The 26,518-nt window shown below is 35.4% G+C and overlaps 1 protein-coding gene across 1 annotated transcript in view; it reads left to right on the forward strand.

Moving 5' to 3' along the window:
- Positions 1–26,518, forward strand: part of Nlg4 (Neuroligin 4) — a 438,709-nt gene that overhangs the window by 31,746 nt on the left and 380,445 nt on the right. The window contains exon 2 of the mRNA XM_073973573.1: positions 2,506–2,723. Within this exon, the coding sequence (XP_073829674.1) occupies positions 2,506–2,723 (218 nt within the window). The remainder of the gene's footprint in view (positions 1–2,505; positions 2,724–26,518) is intronic.

Consider the following 26,518-nt stretch of genomic DNA (forward strand, 5'->3'; position numbering starts at 1 on the left):
GAGACCCCCTTCAGCTCGTCTATAGAGACTCCCTTCAGCTCGTCTATAGAGACCCCCTTCAGCTCGTCTATAGAGACTCCCTTCAGCTCGTCTATAGAGACTCCCTCCAGCTCGTCTATAGAGTCTCCCTTCAGCTCGTCTATAGAGTCTCCCTCCAGCTCGTCTATAGAGACTCCCTTCAGCTCGTCTATAAAGACTCCCTTCAGCTCGTCTATAAAGACTCCCTTCAGCTCGTCTATAAAGACTCCCTTCAGCTCGTCTATAAAGACTCCCTTCAGCTCGTCTATAGAGACTCCATTTAGCTCGTCTATAAAGACTCCCTTCAGCTCGTCTATAAAGACTCCCTTCAGCTCGTCTATAGAGACTCCCTTCAGCTCGTCTATAGAGACTCCCTTCAGCTCGTCTATAAAGACTCCCTTCAGCTCGTCTATAGAGACTCCATTTAGCTCGTCTATCGAGACTTCCTTCAGCTCGTCTATAAAGACTCCCTTCAGCTCGTCTATAAAGACTCCCTTCAGCTCGTCTATAAAGACTCCCTTCAGCTCGTCTATAGAGACTTCCTTCAGCTCGTCTATAAAGACTCCCTTCAGCTCGTCTATAGATTCTCCCTTCAGCTCGTCTATAAAGACTCCCTTCAGCTCGTCTATAAAGACTCCCTTCAGCTCGTCTATAAAGACTCCCTTCAGCTCGTCTATAGAGATTCTCCCTTTAGCTCGGCTATAGAGACTCCCTTCATCTCGTCGATAGGAACTCCCTTCAGTTCGTCTATAGAGATTCTCTCTTCAGCACGTCTGTATAAAGCTCGTCTATAGAGATTCTCCCTTCAGCTTGTATATATGGGACTCCTTTTAGCTCGTCTATAGAGATTCTCCCTTCAGTTCGTCTACAGAGATTCTCTCTTCAGCTCGTTTATAAAGATTCCCTTCAGCTCGTCTATAAAGACTCCCTTCAGCTCGCCTATAAAGACTCCCTTCACCTCGTCTATAGAGACTCCCTTCAGCTCGTCTATAAAGACTCCCTTCACCTCGTCTATAGAGACTCCCTTCAGCTCGTCTATAGACTCCCTTCATCACGACTCACTTGTGTTCGCCTTAAAAGACTACCTTCGTCTCGTCTATATAGACTCTCTACTGCTAGCTTATAAAGTATTCCTTCTACTCGCCCCTTCTATAAAGACCCCCTTGAACTCACGTATAAAACTTACCATCCTCATTTGCATTTCCCTTTAGTACGTCTATAGAAACTACATTTCCTACCACCCCCTCCCTTGTATTTTCATTCGAATATCTAAACAAAATTTATCATTTTCATGTTTATTGTTATTATTATTTGTTGTTGTTATTTCTCGTTTTTGTTTACAAAAACCTAAAAGCAAATATAATTTAAGTCCGTGTTTCCTTTAACCTTGGTAACTTTGTTGTTGTTGTGTGTTTTTTTTTTTCATTTTCATAGGGAGTAACATAAAGTTCGACCAGCTGTTGCTTTTACCAATTTCCCGTGTTTCTTGGCTTTGTGTTGAAAATTGTTACCAATTGAAACACACACACACAAAAAACGGTATTCAGTGTCGCACGCAATTAAGGGAATTTGTTAACAAAAAAGAAAAATTATTTTCCTTTTGTCAACGACAACAGCAACAACAAATTAAACACTATTTGAAAAAAGAACGGACTATTGAAGCGCGTAAAATAAGCTTCCCTTCTTTGCACGCCGGTAATTCTCAAATAAAAATACAGGAAAGCATATAATGTTAAGCGGATCATGTTTTGTTGTTATTTCTTGTTGTTGTTGTTGTTGCGGGGACAAATGTTATGAAAATAACACCTTCGAAAAAAGTTTAAGGTAAATAAATAAAACTAACAAAAAAAAAACGGGAGGCATTCTTATGGCAATTGAGCCATGCCTAATGAGGGGAGTGAAGGTGGGGTAATATGTTTTTTGTTGGTGGTTATTTATTTGAGTTTTACACAAGGAAGTATGCAATAAAATGTTACAGAGACAGGTGAATAAATATAAATAAACACACAATGAAAAAGAGCAACTTAAGTATACAATTTGTTCCTAGGGTTGTCTTAAAGAATCCACGAATTGATGTGAAAATTTCAAAGAATTTTGAAAACAAATTGCCATGAATTTAAAGAGTTATAAGAACAATAGCAGCTGAGTTGTGTAACAGACAGCTTATCACCATACGCCTATGGCTGTACAAAATAATATTATAAGTTGTAGATTAAAACCATTACTTCGAAGAAACCCACTTTTCATTGTAACAAGGTGTTAACACCCTTGCTAGCTTGAAGTTAAGGGTATTAAAACTATATAGTAGCTATAAGGCGCCACTGTGTTGCATGCTTACCGTACCTACCTTCTTTGAAGGAAGTCATACTATAATGGGTTTGATTTTTTGCCACCCATTATTTGAGAAAAAATGCATTTTCTTCTTATAATTTTTATTGACTCAAAATATTTCATTTCGATCATCTTCTCATTTCTCTATATTTATAGGTTCAGTCCAACGCGTGCCCCAGCGCCATGGGATGGCATACGTATATCGGATAAATATAGTCCAGTGTGTCCGCAACGTTTGCCAAATATACAAAATGAAACGGCGGCATTGGAGAAAATGCCAAAAGGTCGTTTGGAATATTTAAAACGTTTATTGCCATTTCTGGAAAATCAATCAGAAGACTGTCTATATTTAAATATATTTTCACCAATAAATGGTAAGTGGGCAAATGGAAATAAATAAAAAAATATTGGAGTTATAGACATACACACACACGCGCGTCCAAAAAAACTGAGTAAATATTTTTTCCATTGAAAATATAATATTCCTGATAGGTGCTAAAGAAAAGGAAGGACAACCTCTGTCTTGAGTATTGAAACTAAAAAAAATATTTTTTTAAGTACATAAAATATTATTAAATATTTAATATTCACCCATAAGTAACTTGTACAATTTTGTAATTAAAAATACAAACAAAATAACCTTATTTTTTCTATTTAATATATAAATTAATTATAAAATTTATTTTAAATTTATTTCGTGATAAAATTTGCATTAAAATCACAGAAACAGCTACAATTGAATACAACAACAACAACAACCACTTACCGTGGCCCAGAGTTTACCGATTTATTTACATCCTGCAAACATAGACACCAATAATAAAATTACACACAATTGACTACAACACCAACCAAACTACAAACACAGCAACAAAACAGCAGAGAACGGAAAAAACATTAAAAATTTATATGAGAAAATTTAATTAAAATTTTACCACAAAAAAGGTATCAAAATCTCATTAATATATCAAATATAAAATAAACAACATCCTTCGCCCCCCATAAATTTTTTAATGAATTTAACTAGACAATCCGCCCTAGCCAACCTATAACATAACCTGAATAATTACAACAACTACTTAAAAAATAACAAAAAAACCACAAATAATAAAGAGACCCATTCAATTTATACCATTTATAAAACCGAGACAAATATTCGCATGGCGAATATAAAATACAATTAAATTTTTACTATAATTATGATAAAAAGTATTTTAATTGATTTTTGAATAAAGTTTCGGATTGGGGGGAAAGTTATTTTGAAAGTTCACAAAGAAAAGCATAGTCTACATTAGGTTTGTCCTTTTACTTGATAATTTTTATTAATGTTGGTGAAACACTTGTTTAGAAAATTTCCATTATACAACTGTCAAAATTCAAAACATTTCTAATAACAACAAAATTGAACTTTTTTAATTACAAGAAACCCCGCACAGATTATGAAAATGGACCAAAAAAAGAAGACACGTGTATCGGCGTTTTGAAAGTTTACGTCTTGAAGTAACCTAAATAGGCGTGGCAAGTTCCGCCCATTTCTACAGGTTTTGAAATATTCGACATCAGATTCCTTGGAATCCTTGCATTTTAGGTATAAAGTGTCTTTTGCAAAATTGCTGACAACAATGAGAAGTATCTTTTTATGAAAAAAATTAACCCTCTTGTGAGTCACTAAAGGGGTTTTTTGATCCCCTTTTTCTAAAACGTTTAAAAAATCCTTTAAAGTGTGATCGTATCAGATCAAAATAGTCTACAAAATTATTTGTCATAAAATTTTACTATAGGTCCCGAATACACCAAAACTCTAAATCGTACCTAAACGCCAGGAATCTGCCAAAAGTAAAATCACGTTTTAGGGTTAATGTTGTACTTTATCTGAGTTTATTAATTTTTGTCCCACAAAACTTCATTCTAGATAGAAAACGTCAACGACAAAAATAATCTCCATACAATTTCAATATATAAGTCGCCGAATAAATAAAATATGTATTTTCAATATATATCAAGAAAATATATACATCAAGTTTGCCAACAAAACACCCAAATAATTTTTGAATAAATTTGTTTTGTTCTTTTTCCGAGTTGATGCATGAAAGTAACATGAAATTTAGCTCTAGACGAAAGGTGTTAAGAAAAGAAATATTCTACACAAAATTTCATTATAAGTCCCAGAACAAACTAGATATCTGAGTAAAACACTTTGTTAAGAAAATGACGTTACAAAATTAGATATTATAGGTAGAAATTATTTGTTAAACTTTTAGATTCCTAATTAAAAATTATTCCATACTGAGTCAAAATCTCCTAAAATACCTCACTTTTTGGGGGCGGTGTCAAAAGAAGAAATGTTCCAAATCAAATTTCAATATGAGTCTCTGAACAAAAGAAATTTGTAGCTATAATATTTAACATCTCCAGAAGCTTTCGCTTTTTATATATGATTTAGGACCATATTCTACCGCTTTTATTCACATTTTCGATATCTGCGGTCACAAAATATATTTTATTGAAGTTTTTTGATAATAAATTCTTTCTGAAGATTACGTGTGCTCGATCCAAACTATTTTTGAAATATCTATGGTGAATATATATAGGGAAAATATTGATAACCCAGATCGATTACGTATTTTAGTACTATAAACTAAAATAACGTCATCAGGATAAGTCATAGGTTCCTGATATTGTATGTGAAAATGCGGGGATAGTCTACGGCTATTCTCCAGTGATTATATCTAACATACGAATCCTAACATCCATGATTTTGGCATGGTCCTAAATACTATAACTTTCTTTCATAATCTGGCCGAATTATCTTGTAACGGTGGCAAAATACCCCTCAGTAATGTTGGCGACATTTCCTGAGTATTACAGCCATGTAGAAACTTCTCTACAAAAGTAGTGCCTTAGACACGCCGGTCGGACTCGGCGATAAACTGTAGGTCCCATATCACTGAGCTAATATGAATTTGGGTGCACTCATTGATATGAGAGAAGTGTCCCTTGTCCCTTATGGGATGTTTGTGGAACAATTATTACATATCTCATGAAAACCACTTAAAGCCAAACCCTCTACAGAGAGAAGATCATTTATGGTCTTTTATAGAATGGAAGCCCCATTGGGTTTTTTTATAAACGACTTCTTTAGACAAAGAAATGCCTTCTGAAATCTTCTATCAAGAGAAGACCTTTTGAGGTCTTCTGTGATTAGATGACTTCCATTGACAAAATACCCCATGAGGTCTTCAACAGGCAGGATGACAGTTGAGGTATTCTCTCTAGAGGACTTTTATCGACAGAAATCCTCTTTATGTTTTCTACTGACAGAAGACCTTTTGAGTTCTTCCTTGCAACAAAAAACTTCTTGAGGTTTAGAACCGGCAGATGTTTATACCCACAGCCTTTAGGCTAAAGAGGGTATTTACACTTTGATACGGCCAAAATGGTGCCTCATCGAAACAATGGTTTTAGACCCCAAGTATGTTTGTACGATATCCGTTTCAGACAATTTTGAGTCGATCTAGCAATGTCCGTCCGTCTGTCTGTCTGTCCGTCTGTCTGGCTGGTGCGCACGATAACTCTCGAACGTATCAATCGATTCGGTTCAAATTTTGGGTATCGAAATATTTTGTCTAGGTTTGATTTACGTTCGAAGATGGGCCATATCGGTCCACTCCTTCAGGTACCTCCCCCACAAAAGTTCAAAAATGTTCGGAAAAATTGTCCGCACGATAACTCTTGAAGGGAGTAACCGAATTAGTCCATACTTTGCACATCGTGACATTTCTACCAGACATAGATGAGGTTCCAATATGGACCCTATTGGTTCACTCTTTCGGGTACCTCCCACACAAAATTTAGCTTAAGTGCAGTTTAAGGCCTGCTCTCGAATCGCGTTGATTTTTGTTGCAGCCACTTGTATTCACTACCCCCATTACGACGATATAATTTTTTTCAGGAGCAAGTCCATATATCGTCAGAAATCAGCACGAAAACTGCAAACAACCCATATAATACCATGTGTCGTAGTTGGAGTGCACGATAACTCTAGAACGGATCAACATATTTGGTTAAAATTTTGGATCTTTCAATATTTTGTCCAAACTTAGTTTAAATTCGAAGATAGACCATATCGGTCCACTCCTTCCGGTACCTCCCCCACAAAGGTTCAAAATTGTTCGCCAAGATTGTGGGCATGATAACTCTAGGAGGGAATAACCGAATTGAGCCAAACTTTGCTATTGGTAATATAACTTTCAGGCATAGATCGAGTTCTAATATGGACTATATCGGTCCACTCATTTGAGTACCTCCCACACAAAATTTGGAAAAAGTATAGTTTAACAACTCCTCTCTGATCTTATTAATTTGTGACGCAGCAGGTTGCACTTGCGGCCCCTGTTACGACGTTGTAATTTTTTTTCGTGGGAAAGTCCATACTTCCTGAGATAATGACCCAAAAAGGTCCAGAAAATCCTACCGGCACCACCTAAACTGGCTAATGTGTAAAATAACCCTTTACGAGAGAAATCGATTTAGCTTAAACTTTGTAAATTGAGAAGTAAAATTGTAATATATTTAAATTCAGAAAATTAAGTACAACATATTTAATTATATAGTCTGTAAGGAAAATATCCATAGACTAATAAAGAAAAAAATATTTCCTACAGATTTGCATTAGGTCCGAATATGTACTACATCGGATCACTCCTATGGGTACACCCTACCCAAAGTTTGGAAAAAATGCACTCGTCTTGGATCATTCTGAATTTTGTTGCAACATGTAGTTTTTTGCGGTCCTTTCCATCCTGGAAAATTTTCCCAACAGCTAAAAAACCGACAGAAGTATTGTGTTAACTTTTTTTCTTCGGGTACGTGGCTGAGGGTATATCTCTGTCGGCTCAGCTGACTGATACTTTCTTACTGTTTCTTAAGGTCTTTTATAAACAACAGAAACTTCCTTAGGATCTTCTCCAGATAGAACCTCTTCAGGTTTTCCATAGCAAAATACCCCTTGAAGACCTCTTGAGGCCTGCTTTAGATAAATGACCCCTTGAGGTCTTCTAAAGAATCTCTTGAGGCCCTCTATAGACAGAAGACCTCTTGAGATCATCTATAGAGACAAGACCTCTTGAGATCTTCTATAGACAGAAAATCTCTTAAGAAGGCCTCCTAAAGTCTTCTACAGACAGGCCTCTTGAAGCCATCTTTACTCAGAAGACATCCAAAGGTCTGTAGAGATCTTCTATAAACAGAAGACCTCTTGAGATCTTCAATAGATAGAGGTCTTCAATAGACAGAATACCTCGCCTACCTTCTTGAGTTCTTCCATAAGCAGAAGACCGCTAAAGGTCTTCTACTTATAAAATATGTATATCTGGTCTTTTATAGGCGGAAGAACTCCTGAGGTCTTCTTGTTCATAATAAACTTATGTCTATTAATTGCCTCTGTATATAGATATACAGAGATATAAAGAGGAATTTTATAGATATAAGACATGAGGTCTTCTATAGAAAAGTGACCTCCGGAGGCCTTCTGTACACGGAATACCTTTTTTGGTTTCTATACACCCCTTGAGGTGTCCAATACAAAGAAGACGTATTGAAATCGTTCAGATATAATACGTAAGGTCTTCTATATACAGAAGACCTCTCGAAAGATTCTACAGACAAAATACCTGTTGACGTCTTCTACAGACAGGATTTCTTGAGGTCTTCTATAAGCAGAAGAAGCCTTTAGGTCTTCTATAGACAACAGAAGACCTAAAGTCTTCTATATATAGAAGACATATTGAGGTCTTCTATTGACAGAAGACCTCTTACCCTAAAAGTTACCCGAGTGACTGGACCGATATGGTCCGTCTTAGGTCTTGTGTTGCCTTTAGAAGATTTCTAGAGGTCTTCTGTTACCCATAAAAGACCACAAGAGGTCTTCCGTTACTTGTAAACGACCTTCTATTGCCTATAAAAAACCTCAAACGGTCTTCTATTACCTATAAAATACCTCACGATGTATACTATTGTCTATACAAGACCTCAAGAGGTCTTTTGTTACCAATAAAAGACCTCAAAATGTCTACTATTATCAATAAAAGACGTCAACAGGCCCTCAGTTGCCTATAGAAGACCTTAAGAGGACTTCAATTACATATAGAAGACCTCTAAATACCTTCGTTTGCCTTTAAAAGACCTCTTAAGGTTTTCGGTTGCTCATAGGAGGCCTCAGAAGGACTCCTGTTGCCTACAGAAGCAATCAAGAGGTTGTCTGATGCCTATAGAAGACTTTAAAACGTCTTATGTTACCTTTCAAAAACCTTAAGAGGACTTCTAATATCTATAGAAGACTTCAAGATGTCTTCTGTTACCTATGAATGGAGAGGTCTTCTGTTACTTATAAATGACCTCAAGAGATATACTATTGTTCACAGAAGACCTTAAGAGGTCTTCGGTTGCCTATAGAATACCTCTTGATGTCTTATGTTGTCCATAGAAGCAATCAGACCTTAAGGCCTCAAGGGATCTTATATTATCTACAAAAGACCTCAAGAGGTGTTCTGTTACCTATAAAGGACATCAAGATGTCTGCTATTGTCTATAGAAAATCTCAAGAAGACCTCTTTATTGTTTACAGAAGATTTCAAGAGGTCTTCGGTGTCTTATAGAAGACTTTAATAGGTTTTCTGTTACCTATAACAGACCTCAAGAGGTCTTCTATTGTCTATAGAAGACCTTAAGAGGTCGTCTTTTACCTACAAAAGACCTCGGGAGGTATTCTATTGTCTAAAGAAGACCGAAAGAGGTCTTCTGTTACCTATAAAAAAATTCAAGAGGTTTTTTATTGTCTATAGAAGACCGTAAGTGGTCTTCGATTGCCAACAGAAGACCGTAAGTGGTCATAGGTTTCCTATAGAAGACTTCAAGAAGTCTTCGGTTGCCCGTAGAAGACCTCAAGAGTTATTCGGTTGCCCATAGAAGACCTCAAGAGGTATTCGGTTGCCCATAGAAGACCTCAAGAGATTTTCGGTTCCCCTTAGAAGAACTCAAAAGGTCTTCGGTTGTCTATAGAACAGCTCAAGTTGTCAGGTCAAGTTCGCAGATGGGATATATCTTCTCATGTTCATACCCTCAGCATTTATGCTAACGAGGGTATATACACTTTCATACGGGCAAAATGTGCCTCATCGATGGCATAATGGCTTAAGACCCCAAGTATGCTTGGGCGAAATGTGTTTCAGACAATTTGGAGTCGATTTAGCAATGCCCGTCCGTCTGTCTGTCTGGCTGGCGTTCGCAATATTTATGTTTATGTTCGAAGATGGGTTATGTCGGTCCACTCCTTCCGGTACCTCCCCCATAAAAGTTCGAAAATGTTCGAAAAATTTGTGCGCACCATATTTCTTGAGGGGAGTAACCGATTTGGTCCATACTTTGTACATCGTAAATTTTCTACCAGAATTAGATGAGGTTCCAATATGGGCTCAATCGGTCTACTCCTGCGGGTACCTCACACACAAAATTTCGGAAAAGTTCAGTTTAGGACCTGCTCTCGAATCGCTTTGGTTTTTGTTGCAGCAACTTGTACTCACTGCCCCTCAGTCGACGATACAAGCTTCATCAGGTGCAAGTCCATACTTCCTGAGAAAATGGCCCGAAAGGTGCAAAAAAACCTATGACACCGTGTGTAGTGGTTGGAGCGCAAGAAAACTCTCGAGCGGATCTGCCGATTCGGTCCAAAATGTGGCATTCACAATATTTTGTCCAAGCTTAGTTTAAGTTAGAAGATAAACCATATCGGCCCACTCCTACAGGTGCCTCCCCCACAAAAGTTCAAAATTTTCGGAAAAATTGTGCGCACGATAACTCTTGATTGGAGTGACCGATTTGGTACATACTTTACACATCCTAATATATCTACCAGTTATAGATCAGGTGCGAATATGGACTATATTTGTCCACTGCTTCGGGTACCTCCCACACAAAATGTTGGATAAATTCACTTTAAGACCTGCCCTCGAATCATTTTGATTTTTGTTGAAGCAACTTGCATTCGGTGCCTCAATTACGACAGTAAAAGTTTTTTCAGGGGCAAGTCCATACTTCTTGAGAAAACAGCCCGAAAGTTGTAAAAAACCCTCTATGGCGCCATATGTAGTGGCTGGAGAGCTCGAACCAAATACTGTGTTCGTCCACACTTTGGATATCGTAATATTTCTTCGAATATTAGATAAAATTCGAAGGTGGTGCTTATAGGTCCACTCCTTCCCGTAGTCATACTTTTGTCGGTGCATACGCATAAAATTTTGAAAACCCCCCTATTTCAATGCAGACAGGCTGAGGGTATATCTCTGTCGGCAAAGCTGACTGCTACTTTTTTACTTGTTTTTAAAGAAAGTCATAGGTTCTATGGGACGTCTTCTGGTGTTGTTAGTCCCCTAGAATATTTAAACATCTTCCATCTTTAATGTGTGTTACCGAACACTTGACATGAAAAATTGTCAGGCTTTAATTCTGTTGAAATTGAATTCTATGTCTACATCTTTGCGACCCTGCTATTGTTTAATGAAATTCTCTTCTCGTGGGGGGTATACAACTTATATAGTTCATTTTATTGTTATAGTGGTGGTTGTGTGTTTGTGACACTAAAACCATCCACAAGAACACTTTATAAATAATGTGGTTTAGGTAGAAGAAGTTAATTGTGATATCATCACTCATAATAAGTAAAGTACACACAAGTGTATGTGTGCGATAGTTGATATAACCATCAAGGCTACTAAATTTCACAAAAGGTTATCAATCACCACCACTTAATATGTCTGTGTAAATCTCAAGTTAATAATTAATTGCGCGGCCTTCCGAATCTGGTAAAATATTATTGACAAAGATAAATTTCTCGCTCTCGCCAGAATGCTGCACTACAAGTGCTTTGTTGTGGCGGTAAGCCATTAACCACATGTGAAGAAGATTTTATATTTAATAACCCCACTTTTTATGTTTAGAAATTACAAATTAAATTTATGAATTCTGTTAAGTTTGTAATGTAGAAAAATAACGAAGTATCAGTCCTCTACAACATTTTTTCTAATCCCATTTCGATAGGGCATCGTGAAAACCTAAAAAGGCCCTAAAAATGTGAACTTTGACCGCGATATATTGTAAAATCCCTGCGGGTTTTTTTTTTTTTTTTGTTTTTCGATTTTTCTCATCTATGAGCATTGTAGTTTCAGAAGCCGCAAACACTTCCCAGGCAGCAAACCCAATATGGACTATTTTCTCCAAAACAAATCTTCTACTCCTTCGAAATTTGATCGTGAAGACACTTATATCGTAGTCTTTAAACCAGTCATTGAGACCTTCATGTATGAACAGATCGAAGACTTTTGGATTTTATGGGGTTTTTAATTTGACAATTGTGAATGTTTCGAATAAATGTGGACCTTTGTCAATAAAATGAAAGCATATTTCCTCTCCACGGATGGAATTATTTCAAGCCATCCGAGATATGTTTAAATTGCAGTTTAGTGAAAAAAATTGAAGTTTACAATTCACATGTATCCGAACGAGTCAAAAGATACACTCTATAAAGGAACCACATTTATTTGTGGTAGAAATATTATGATCTGTAAAGTGTAGACCCAAAGGGTTGATCCCTTCCAAAGATATAGTGCGTACCAATTTCGCTCTGTCCATATTTAACGTCTTAGGTCTTTTGTTGCCTATAAACAAGTAAGAAAGTATCAGCCGGCCTTCGGCCGGGGATTTAAGACTTTCTCCTATGGACAGGCGCAAATCTAGGGAACGGGAACACATTTTTCTTTTAAATTATAAATGTTTCTTTACATAGACGGCCTTCGGCCTCCTATGGACAGGTGCAAATCTCGAGAACGGGAACAAAATGTTTTTTAAATTGTAATTTTTTCTATAAATAGCCACTTGGAGAAACCGGGTTTTCGAGATTCTAAGAGCCATATCTCTGGATCCAGAGAAGGTATTACAACATATAGCGCCATTTTGGAAAGGTTAAAGTGCGAGCTATAATCTGACATGCATTAAGGGGGCGCCCATAATGGACCCATTTTCGACTTTTTGAGGGTTTTATGGAAAAATCCGGGTCCAAAAATCAGTTTTTAGGTTATATCACCTGACCACCTGAAAATAATCCCATCATATGACCACTTGTTGGATAGGCTTTCCAATGATACCCATTTTGCAGCAATCGGTTCAGTAGAGCCGGGGTTTTGTACCCGGACTTTCGGGTCCAATAACCGGGTAACCGGATCCGTCCCCCAAGAAAATTATACATTTCCGTGATCAGCGCAAAAATAAATACCTCTGGAAAAAATTTCAGAAAAATCGGAGAGTTTTTACTAAACTAGAGTTAAGCCGTATGGACTTGCGCAAGAAATTGTACCGTCGTAAATGGAGCCGCAAGGAAAACCTAATGAAAAAAATTCCAAAACGATCCGAGAGGTGCTCTTAAAATTAACTTTATCCGAATTTTGTGTGGGAGGTACACGAAGAGGTGGATATAGTACATATTCGAGCCCGATATATATCTGGAAGGAATAATACGATGTGCAAAGTTTGGACCAAATCAATTGCTCCCTTCGAGAGTTATTGTTCACACCATTTTACAGAAAACTTTTGAACTTTTGTGGGGAAGGTACCCGAAGGAGTGGACCGATGTGGCCCATCTTCGAACTTAAACTAAGTTTGGACAAAATATTACGATACCCAAAATTTTGTTCGAATCGGTTGATTGGTTGAGATATCGTGCCAGACAGACCGACAGACAGACGGACGGACGCACATGGCTAAATCGACTCCAAATCGTCCAATCATACTTGGGGTCTAAAAAAGAATACCTCCTGAGGTCTACAGAAAACCACTAAAAGTGTTTTGTTATCTATGCAAGACTTGAAGCCATCTTTTGTCAATAGAAGAATTCAAGAAATTTATGTTTCCCTATAAAATACCTCCTCTACTGGCTATAGAATACCTCAAGAAGATTTCAGTATAGAGACTACATCTACGGCATTTTTGTCAAAGAAGACCTCAAGAGGTCTTTTGTTGCATAAAGAAGATCTCAAGAGGTCTTCTGGCTATAGAAAACCTCAATACCTCAAAAGGTCTTATTTTGCCTATAGAAGACTTAAAAACTTAAGACTTTTGTTGCATATTAAAGACCTCAAGAGGTCTTACGCTGCGTTTAGGGTCGCAAATAATTATTTCAATGCGATACAAGCGGAAAATAACTTAATTTACCCCTCCACACTATGTTGAAGGTTATAAAAGTTTAATATCCAAAACAAAGAAAAAATATTTGTCAGATTTCTTCTCATGGATGATGGATTAAACAACAGATATTTTAATTCTTATTCTTTCTGTCCAAATGAGTCTGGCAAATCCAGAATAAACTAAGATTACAAAAACAAGGAGAAATAAGTGAAATGGAAAACAATCGCAAAAAAAGGATAAAAGTCGTTGCAGAATCCATAAATCCATTTCATTGAAACGTGTTCCCATTGCATTTGCCATAGCCTGCCTGTTTTTGATGCCTGGCTACCTACCTTCCTGCCTGCCTGCCTGCCTGGCACATAAAATGAACTTTCAAACATTTGTCTGGATTAATGTTTTGCCTTTAATTGAAGTGGCTGTTGTTGATGGTGGTTTGGTCTGGTCGGGTCTGGTGTGAGCTGGATGTTGTGCGTGGGTGTTGTGAGAGATGGCCCATCCTTATTTTATACATATCTATACTCTCAATGGATTTCCTTTTGATGAATTTCTCAATAAAAATCCTGATGCGCACACACACAAAGAAAGAAATTAATACAAAAAAAAAAACCCAAAGGAGAACAAAACCAAAGTGAAGTGAACTGAATCGATGGAACACAAATGAAATGATGACCCATTTACCAAGTGGGAATATACGCACGCACCGCACTTTAAAGCCAAAGCAAAGCAAATTATCAATTAAGCAGCAGTTAAATCACAACAAATGGGGTCAGAACGAACAAACAAACAAGTGCTAGAGTGGAGTTTACAAGCGATCAGCGCTGGATATTCTCATTTCATTCATTTTTAAAAATCCACTCATCCATCCACATTCATTGATCTGGAGGGAACCTATTTTTATTTCATTCTTCTCTGTGATTGCATGAATGAATGCGTAGCATGCATGCCAATCCAGATTGGCAAATGCCCTGGCCTCTTTGATATTGGTTAGTGTTCTGAATCTGTTTTTTTTTTTATTATTATTTAACAACAATAAGTTTCCAAATGAAAGTGAATTGTTAGTTGTTGTTGTTGTGTTCGACATTAAATACATTTGCTATAATAACATTTCTGCTCTGTTTTTGATGAAAATAATTATAATAATAACAACAGCAGCAGCAGTTGTAGCATCAACCGCATTCACATAAATTTTGCATGTTCATATCTCGACCTCAATGGCCGGAAACTGAGAGTGAACACCAAATGAGAATCAATAAATAAATAGTTATGATACAAAACCAATACTAAAGCAATTATAGGAAATAAATTGAAAATTTAAATTCGTATCCATGAACAGTGTTTTACATTACCTTTGAAAAGGGGCGAAATGTTAAAATGAAATATTCGATTATTGGAAGTTATTGCTAAATTACTTTCATTACAAAAATAGGGGAATAACAAGTCAAAATAAATATAAAGGGGGAATAACTGTCAACTGCAGAGTTATTATGAATTGACTGACTCTCCTTTACTGGGGTTATTTACTCACAATTTGCTCCACATGGTAATCGAAATAATTGTATTCAAATTATAATCCTTTGAAATCATACCGCTGGTTGTGTTTGCGCTATATAATGGAATTTAGCCACCTAAATTAGTGCCATCCGAACAAAAAATTGTAAGTCACATGACTTTACTAAAACATTACAGAGTTATCTAAACATGCTACCTTCTGCATTACCAATAAGTTGAAAAATAATGGGTTATTTCTTAAAAATTTTACAAAGCAAATTTAGGATTAGATGTTTCCTGTTCCTTCCATTCATAGGTTACAGAATTTTGGCAGTTAATTGTACAACGCCTCAATATATGTTTATAACTTTCTAATAGGCGAGGAGTTGTGTGTCGTCGTTTAACTTTACCTGTTTACGCGAAAGGTCTTCAATATACCCTCATGACCAAGAAAAACCCTATATTTTGTCATGTTAAAGCCATTCGATGTCGTTATTTCGTATCAATTAGTTTTAGATATTTAAAGAATTATTTTTGACGAAGACTATTTGTTGTCCGTAAAAACATCAAAGAGTAAAGACCATTTGGTTTTAGGTCAATAAAGAAGAGAGGGATTTAAGACATAATTAAATAAGGGGACACAACACCCAACAATTTTAAAGCAAATTTTGTACGCCGATGTCTGTATCTGTTCAAGGGTTAAAGTCTCAAACAGTGTCCAAAGGTCAAACGTCATCATCATATTTTAATGTTTAACCATTTTATAGAAAAAAGAAGATTTTATAAACACACTAAGGCTTTTAAATTGTGACCATGGTCCAAGTCCAGGTTCCTCATAGGTTGTGGTACTGTTCACAATGAACTTTGAATTAAAAGTAGGCCGAACAAAAGAAATTTTGTCTACTTCAAATATATAAAAGGAATTTTTTTTCATTTTTTGATTATTACCTGAATACATACCAATTCGAATAGAACTAAAATATCGAAAAACGTAATTTTTTTTAAAAGTCATCGAAAATATATTTGTATACCTAAAGATTCCTGTGGGAAAATATCCCTTAAAAGAAAGAAAAAACTAAAGGATACCAGTTGTATCGAAAATTTATATCCTATAGTCCTTTGAGACGAATTGCTTTTGGCCTTGGACACGTTATTATTACGATAAAATCAAAAAATCAATTGCCGAAAATTTGAAGAAGAAAAAAATACACAATCAAGATTTCCTTGACGGGATATACGCATTTTCAATATTAATTCAAGATTTTAAGATTTCTCAAAATCCAAACTATATCTGTATCAGACGTCTTATAGATAATTTTGGTCATATTGTGAATTTATATTTGAACATTTGAAATACGTGACCAATATCTCAAGATTTTGGAAGACACGTTGCGGTTGCAATATATTGAAGAAGGACCTCCTGTATTTTTTTTTATCCTAATTAAGAGCACACCTAATTGTTAACATATCTGATCGCATCATCCTTATGGAATGAATTTCACCTTTTAATAGAAGAAGTGGCATCATATTCAACCGTCATCAGGCCTGGAGACTACGTTGGAGAAATTGGGTAAGTCCAAAACGAGATATCATTCATTTCATAAATGTTGGCGATCCCTTATCATCATAAAAACAGTCATAATTATTAGTTTTTTTTTGTTGTTGTCAATTGCTCTATGATACGTAAATATTAAATTTTAATATTCCCTATCCTATTTAACAATATTCATAGATCCTGTTTCTTAAATATTTGCAATTCTTATTAATATCATATAAAACATTAACCCATGTTGTTCGTTTGTAAAATATAAGTTTTAGATTTTTTAAATATGAATCAGTAAACGAGTTTATAACGTCGCGAAAGGGGAGGGTCGTCTTTTAAGAGGTATACAAGGGCTGACAAATAACGAATCGTCAGCAGGTAGGGCGGGTATAGATTCTATGGTAACAAATAATCATCTAATGTTACCTACCTTAGCGTAACTCCAATGCTCACACACGCACACACACACAAACAGAATGTCATACAAAACACACCCACACAAACAGAAAGTAATACAAAACCAACACACACACCAACAGAATGTCACATAAAACACAACAACAACCAAACAGCTACCTTAAAATTTACTTTTATGCGAACGATTCCAAATCTATCTCCAAAGGAAAAGAACTGCCCCAGACTGAGCACGGCCGGGGCCAGAAGGTAGCAAACTCTGGAGGAGATAGAACCAGAATGGTGGATCGTCACATAAATTAAATGGCGCCCAACGTGGGGCCTCAACAGCTACACAATTATTGAAGGGAAAATGTCATCTACTTCATCTGTTGAGGTCCATAATAAATGTAGACATACTTCAAGGCGGAATTTTCTTAATTCGGTTTTCGGATTTTGATACCCTGTGAGGTGTGTTGACATTTCCACACATACATACTTATACATACACACATCTTAGATGACAATTTCACTGGAATTTTGATTTGAACGTTTTGGGTGAACCAAACCAGTGAAGTTGCTTCTAAAATATGCAAACTTCATTCATTGAAATTTTATTTGTGGAATAAGTCGGAATTGGAGGCTGATAGTTTGTCGGCCAATCACCCATAAACACAGATACAATTTCTAAGAATATGCATTTCTGGGAAGATTTGTGTATCTAGATGTTCATCTAGAAACATACCTCAGGGATGATATTCAACACATTGGTGTTAATGCTAATATCGAGTATACCTTTTTGTAAGATAACCTTTTCCCGAGTAGTGACATTTATCTATATTTGCGGCTATTAAATAGATTTTCTTTGGATTTTTATCCACATACATATATTAAATAACGAAATAATTTAAAATTTTTGAAAATGCCTGTTACCCGAAGTCTTGAGGATTTAACAGCGGAAAATTTAGAGATGAATAATAGTGTGTCATTAGTTGCCGACGGTGAAGACGAAACTGGACCAGTCACGAGATCTAGAACAAGGAATTTTCGAGATAATTCCGGAAGATTTCGTAGGGAAACAACGGATGCTCCCACTTGCACGTCAAATGCAATTGACGAAAATAGGGTACGTACTATGATTTCAGAATCTCTTTCTGATATGAGGAGAGAAATAACAAATTCAATAACAAGCGAAATCGGAACTCTGCTTTCAGGATTAGATCTAGGTCGGAATATGAGCGATATAGCAGGGAATTCCACGGTAAATACTCTTCCGAGAGAAGTAACTAGTAGGCCTAGTGTACCTTTCGATTCATCAGAAAAGACCATGACCATAATAAGGAACTGGAGATTAACTTATTCCGGGAAAAGTAATGATATTCCTATAGACGAGTTTATTTATAGGGTCAATATTATGACCTCAAACACTCTTGGTGGCGATTTTCGATTATTATGCAGGTATGCTCACTTATTGTTTGACGGCAAAGCATTAGGGTGGTTTTGGAGATATCACCGCCAAAACGATAATGTAGTTTGGACCGATCTTTCGACTGCCTTAAAAAGGCAATATAAGGAATTCTATAACGATTACGACATTAGGGATGACATACGTCGTCGAAAACAAAAACCGAATGAAACATTTGATGACTACTGTGACTCTATATTAGGATTATGCGATAAACTTCGATCACCGATAAGTGATGAAGAGTTGTGTGAAACACTGCTGAGAAATTTACGATCGGAAATTCGTCACGAATTATTGCACGTCGATATTGGTAGCGTGGCAGAGTTACGGAAGGCTGTTAGAAAACACGAAAAGTTCATTGGGGACACTCAAGCTATTAATCGTTTTAGACAGTACCGTGAGAAAGGAAAAGTATGTCAAATTAGTGACGAAGTAGAAGAAATGGAGGACATAATAGTCGAAAGTGATTTGATGGAGTTGAAAAGAACAATTGTCTGCTGGAATTGCGGAGAAAGTGGACACACATATAAGGAGTGTTTGCAGAAGAAAATTGTTTTTTGTTACGGTTGCGGACAAAAGGATACATACAAACCTAACTGTGTAAACTGTAAAAAGTCGGGAAACTCCAAAAAGGATGTCCTTCTACAGAAGAAAGGACATCCTTATGTACCAATACGGAAATAGACAATACAACGAATTGCGAGGGTAGTGAAGGGAGCAAAATAATATTTGACCGTCAATTTGAACTGATACCAAAGCACTTGTTAGAAACCCAAAAAGGATGTGAAATTTATAGTTTAGATAAAAAAGCCAAATCAAAACGTAGTGCTATCCGAATGAGGAATTTCTGGAGAAATTTAAAGTCATTAAAGAAATGTACGGTTGCATCAATAGTGATGAAAGACAATGACACTAGACCATTTTTGCCATTATCTATCGAAGGCAAATTGTATTTTGCCCTATTGGATAGTGGAGCTAATAGGAGTGTTATTGGGGGAAATTTGGCTGAAAAGGTAGAAATCCAACGCAGTTTCAAGAAATGTCACGGAAACGTAAGAACTGCGGATGGACATAGACAGAACATTTCAGGTGTAGTGAATTTAGAATTTACCTTTCAAAATCAAAAGTATACATTTGAATTTTTGGTAATCAAATCCATAAAACAGGATTTAATATGCGGGATGGATTTTTGGAATAAATTTAAAATATCTCTAAATATAACAAAGGAAATTTCTGAAATCAATAGTCACAGTGATAACTCTGATTGTATTCATCTGACGGACGAACAACGCAGAAAATTAAATGCTATTGTGGAGATGTTCCCAAATTCGGAAAAAGAAGGCTTAGGTTGCACAAGTTTGGTTGAGCACAATATCGATACCGGGGATGCGAAACCTATCAAACAAAGATATTATCCTATATCACCAGCGAAGGAAAAATTATTATGTACAGAAATTGATAGGATGCTATCATTAGGTGTAATAGAAGAATGCCCACAATCTCCATGGTCCTCCCCTGGGGTATTAATAGTGAAGCCAGAGAAGGTAAGATTCTGCGTAGATAGCAGAAAGCTAAATGCCGTGACTGTTAAAGATTCATACCCAATACCTAATATCGAAGGCATTCTGTCAAGATTACCAGCGGTTCAGTACATATCCAAAGTGGACTTAAAAGATGCCTTTTGGCAAATTAAGATAGATGACTCCTCAAAACCGAAAACCGCCTTCACAATTCCAAATAGACCCTTGTATCAATTTACAAGAATGCCATTCGGGCTCTGCAATGCACCCCAAACAATGTGCAGATTGATGGACATAGTCATCCCATACAATTTGAAATCTCGAGTCTTCGTATATTTGGATGATTTGTTGATTGTATCTGAGGGATTTGAGGAACATCTGCAACATCTCCAAGAAGTGGCTATGCGGTTCAGAAATGCAAATCTTACTATAAATGTTAAGAAAAGCTCATTTGCAATAAAAAGTGTGAAATACTTAGGATATGTGGTAGGAGAAGGAACCCTTAAAGTTGACCCAGAAAAGGTGAAGGCTATATCCGAATTTCCTACGCCAACTACAGTGCGGGCTCTTCGACAATTTTTGGGAATGATCGGTTGGTACCGACGTTTCATTGGGGAATTCTCGACATGCACCTTCCCATTAACGGAATTATTGTCTAAGAAGAGGAAATTCAAATGGACAGAAGAGGCTCAAAAAGCATTTAACACGTTAAAAGAGAAGTTGTGTAGCGCACCTGTATTAGCTCATGCTGATTTTTCGAAGCCATTCGTTTTACAGTGCGATGCTAGTACAGTGGGGGTGGGAGCAGTTTTGGCTCAAGAGGACAGTAACGGAATTGAACGACCCATAGCATATATGTCACAAAAACTTACAAAAGCACAGAGGAATTACACAATAACCGAATTGGAATGCTTAGCCGTCGTTTTGGCGATAAAGAAATTTCGTGCTTATATAGAGGGACACGAGTTTAAGGTTGTGACAGATCATGCCAGTTTAAAGTGGTTGATGCGTCAGAACGACTTATCGGGACGATTGGCCAGATGGGCACTAAAATTACAGGGTTTCGACTTCACGATTGAGCACCGAAAGGGCAGGGAGAATGTTGTGCCGGATGCTCTATCACGAGCCTTTGTAACTGATGATACTGTTTCGGAAATAGAATTAGAAGTGTTACCGAGCATAGATATGAATTCGGAAGCCTTTTGCGGAGAAGAATATGCTAGATGGCGTGACGCCCTTATGAAGTCGGAATACCCAGACTTCAAAATTGATGGTAAATACATTTACAAGAGGGTTCATTTCTCCAATGGAAGTTTGACTGATCAGCATTCTTGGAAGTTAGTGCTTCCAAGAGAATTGAGAAACGAAGTTATCTATGCTGCTCATAATCAGCCAAATGTGTCTCATTGTGGTATTTACAAAACCACAGAGATGATACGACGATATTTTTACTGGCCAAGATTAGTAACGGACGTAAAGGAATATATTGGAAAGTGTGATGTTTGTAAGACAACGAAGGTGCCAACTTCAACTTTACGACCGCCAATGGGTCAAAGGGTTATAACAGAAAGACCATTTCAGAGGTTGTACGTGGATCTCATTGGACCTTTTCCTAGGACTAGAAATGGATATGTAGGAATACTTATAGTTTTAGACCACTTTTCAAAATTTACTTTTGTCAAGCCCTTAAAGAAATTGGTCTCGCAACCAATTATTTCTTATTTAAGGGATGAAGTTTTTATGTGTTTTGGGGTTCCGGAGGTAATAATTTCGGATAACGGTTCACAGTTCAAAAGTAGAGAATTTGGCAATTTATTGTCAACTTTTGGTATCAAACATCAATTAACTCCAGTTTACAGCCCACAATCGAACGCTAGTGAGCGAGTGAATAGGTCTATAAATGCAGCTCTAAGAGCGTATGTGAAAGATGACCATCGTCAGTGGGATATATACTTGCCAAGTGTCAACTGTGCATTGAGAAACACCATTCATTCTTCAACAAATCAAACGCCCTATCAAGTAATTTTTGGACAACACATGATTACTCATGGGAAAGATTTTGAAGTTCTAAGAAAATTGCAGATACTGGAAGATTGCGATTTGGACATCCAAAGAAAGGACAGGTTTACAATTTTAAGGGATTCCATACAGTCTAAACTTAAGTCAGCACACGAGAAAAATGAGAGGATTTACAATCTTAAATCGAAAATGAGAAGATTCGAGATAGGTCAGGAAGTAATAAGAAGAAACTTTACACAAAGTTCTAACCTAAAGCACTACAATGCCAAGTTAGCTCCGACGGGCGTACAAGCGGAGGTTGTTCGAAAAGTAGGAAGGGTGAGTTATGAACTTAAAGACAAGCAAACCGGAAAACTCGGAATTTATCATACAAAAGATATTTGGACATAGTATAAAAAATTAATAATAAGTTGCATTACTATTTTTTTTTTTTTTTTTTTTTTTTTTTTTAAGCAAGGTATGATTTGTGACCATGGTCCAAGTCCAGGTTCCTCATAGGTTGTGGTACTGTTCACAATGAACTTTGAATTAAAAGTAGGCCGAACAAAAGAAATTTTGTCTACTTCAAATATATAAAAGGAATTTTTTTTCATTTTTTGATTATTACCTGAATACATACCAATTCGAATAGAACTAAAATATCGAAAAACGTAATTTTTTTTAAAAGTCATCGAAAATATATTTGTATACCTAAAGATTCCTGTGGGAAAATATCCCTTAAAAGAAAGAAAAAACTAAAGGATACCAGTTGTATCGAAAATTTATATCCTATAGTCCTTTGAGACGAATTGCTTTTGGCCTTGGACACGTTATTATTACGATAAAATCAAAAAATCAATTGCCGAAAATTTGAAGAAGAAAAAAATACACAATCAAGATTTCCTTGACGGGATATACGCATTTTCAATATTAATTCAAGATTTTAAGATTTCTCAAAATCCAAACTATATCTGTATCAGACGTCTTATAGATAATTTTGGTCATATTGTGAATTTATATTTGAACATTTGAAATACGTGACCAATATCTCAAGATTTTGGAAGACACGTTGCGGTTGCAATATATTGAAGAAGGACCTCCTGTATTTTTTTTTATCCTAATTAAGAGCACACCTAATTGTTAACATATCTGATCGCATCATCCTTATGGAATGAATTTCACCTTTTAATAGAAGAAGTGGCATCATATTCAACCGTCATCAGGCCTGGAGACTACGTTGGAGAAATTGGGTAAGTCCAAAACGAGATATCATTCATTTCATAAATGTTGGCGATCCCTTATCATCATAAAAACAGTCATAATTATTAGTTTTTTTTTTGTTGTTGTCAATTGCTCTATGATACGTAAATATTAAATTTTAATATTCCCTATCCTATTTAACAATATTCATAGATCCTGTTTCTTAAATATTTGCAATTCTTATTAATATCATATAAAACATTAACCCATGTTGTTCGTTTGTAAAATATAAGTTTTAGATTTTTTAAATATGAATCAGTAAACGAGTTTATAACGTCGCGAAAGGGGAGGGTCGTCTTTTAAGAGGTATACAAGGGCTGACAAATAACGAATCGTCAGCAGGTAGGGCGGGTATAGATTCTATGGTAACAAATAATCATCTAATGTTACCTACCTTAGCGTAACTCCAATGCTCACACACGCACACACACACAAACAGAATGTCATACAAAACACACCCACACAAACAGAAAGTAATACAAAACCAACACACACACCAACAGAATGTCACATAAAACACAACAACAACCAAACAGCTACCTTAAAATTTACTTTTATGCGAACGATTCCAAATCTATCTCCAAAGGAAAAGAACTGCCCCAGACTGAGCACGGCCGGGGCCAGAAGGTAGCAAACTCTGGAGGAGATAGAACCAGAATGGTGGATCGTCACAAAATCCACTGTTTGTGTTTATTTTAAAGCATAGCAGCACACATCGTATGCAACGCCACCCATCCTTCCCGGCATCAATTATATTTGCATATGAATAAAATTGTATTATTACACATCCATACACACACATTTATGTATGTGTACGCAATTCCGCCAGAAATAAAATTACAATTTGCATACCAGTATACCAACAAAAAATCGTATAATAGAATATAAAACGTCACTAAAACTGGACAATGAAACGTCAAGAGAGAAAAAGCGGAATAAATCTGAAACTCAGAATGTTTTTTACCAAAAAAGTTTAGATTTGCGTTAGACTGCAATTTAATCCAGAAATCGATGACATTTTAAAATAGTGGCAAAATAGACTAGGGAAGAGGAAGATTAGAAACAAAACTATGCAAATATTTTGAGCGTAGCGGGGCTTATAAACAATCGAAACTCACTTTATTGAAACTGTGATTGTGGATTTTGATTTTTTTGCTTATGTATGTATGTGAAAATTTAGTTTGATATTGTAATTAAAACCACTACATATACATATTTTGTCCTGCACGCGATTTTTACTTTAAAACATGAAATTTTTTCTTTAAAAATCCACGATTGTTTACTGCCTCAACATTTTTCTTTTAAAATCTGCGGTTTTCTAATGCCAGCAATTTTTTTCTTTAAGAAATAAAATTAAAATTGCTGGGATTTTTTTTTCCTTAAACAATAAATTGCAAGGAATTTTTTTCTTTAAAAATAAAATTAAAATTCCTTGAAATTTTTTTCTTTTTTAAGCTAAAATTAAAATTCCTTGAAAAATTTTATTTAAGAAGTCCAAGTCTTAAAATTCCTTGAAAATTTTCATTTATGAAATCCACGTCTTAAAATTCCTTGAAGATGTTTATTTAAGAAAATTCCTTGAAATTTTTTTCTTTAAAAAATCTACGTCTTAAAATTCCTGAAAAAAAATCTTCAAAAATTCGTTTTTAAAAACCCACGTCTTTAAACTCATTGAAAAAATGTATTTTAAAAAAATCCAGGTCTTGAGATTCCTTAAAAAAAATCTTCAAAAATTTTTTTTAAAAACCCACGTCTTTAAACTCCTTGAAAATTTTATTTAAAAAATCCACGTCTTGAGATTCCTTGAAATAAAATCTTTAAAAATCCCCGTCTTTAAATTCCTCGAAATAATTTTATTTAACACATCTACATATTACAAATCCTTGCAATATTTTTCCTTAGAAAATCCAAGTCTTAAAATTCTTTAAAATACACGTATTAGATTCCTTGAAAAAAATTTTTCTTTAAAAAATCCACGTATCAGATTCCTTGAAAATTTTTCTTTAAAATATCCACGTATTAGATTCCCTGAAAATGTTTCTTTAAAAAATCCTCGTAATAGATTCCTTGAAAATTTTACTTTAAAAAATCCTCGTAATAGATTCCTTGAAAATTTTACTTAAAAAAATCCGCGTATTAGATTCCTTGAAAATTTTTCTTTAAAAAATCCACGTATTGGATTCCTTGAAATGTTTTCTTTAAAAAATCCACGCCACAGATCACTTGAAAAAAATTTCTTTTAAAAAATCCACGTCTTAAAAATCCTCGAATGAATTTTATTTAAAAATTCCACATATTACAAAATCCAACTGTTACAAATCCTAGAAATATTTATCCTATGAAAATCCATATCTTAAGATTCTTTGAAAATAAAATTCTTCAAAAAACCTACGTCTTTTTTTTCTTTAAAATTTCAAGTTCTAATAATTTCAGAATTTTTCAAAAAATCTAGATCTCAGAATTCTTAAAAAAATCTACGTCTCAAAATACTTTAAAAGACGACCTCTCAGTATTCTTTAAAAAACATACGTCTCGAAATTCATTAAAACATCTACGTCTCAGAATTCTTTAAAAAAAAAATACGTCTCAGAATTCTTTAAAAAATTAACTTCTCAGAATTCTTTAAAAAATCCACGTCTAACAATTCCATAAAAATGTTTTCTTTAAAAAATACATGACTTTGAATTCCTTAAGAAATATTCTTTTAAATCTGCACAATTGGAAAAAATATTTTTTAAATCCATGAAATTCCCTCAAAAATATTTTCTTAAAAATCATCGATTTGAACGTACTTAACAAATATTCTATAAAAAATCCAAGAATTCACAGTCCTTGAAAAAATATTCTTCTTTCGTTGTAAGGTCTTGTCTTAAAAATTCACATTCTTCGGTCCACGTTCTGTGTTCAGTTGGTCCACGCAAAATATTCTTTGGAATCCACGTTCTGTGGTCTGTTAGTCCACGAACAATAGTCATTTATAATCCACGTCCTGTGATCTCTTGGTATTATTTAAAAATCCACGTTTTGGGGTCCTTTGGTTATTGGAAAAATATTCTTAAAAAATCAAGGTTTTGAGTTTTTTTCTTTAAAAATTCTGGTTTTGGGATATTTTGGTTACTAAAAAAATATTCTTTAAAAATCCAAGTTTTGTGGCCTGTTGGTCCTTTAAAAATATTTTGTAAAAATCAAAGTTTTGTGTTCTGTTGGCCTTTGAAAAAATATTCTTTAAAAAATCCACGATGTGTGCTCAATAAGCCCTTGAAAAAATAT

This window comes from Musca autumnalis, unplaced genomic scaffold (assembly GCF_047663935.1).
Source record: "Musca autumnalis isolate F117 unplaced genomic scaffold, ASM4766393v1 scaffold_1, whole genome shotgun sequence".
In the NCBI taxonomy this organism is placed as follows: Eukaryota; Metazoa; Arthropoda; class Insecta; order Diptera; family Muscidae; genus Musca; species Musca autumnalis.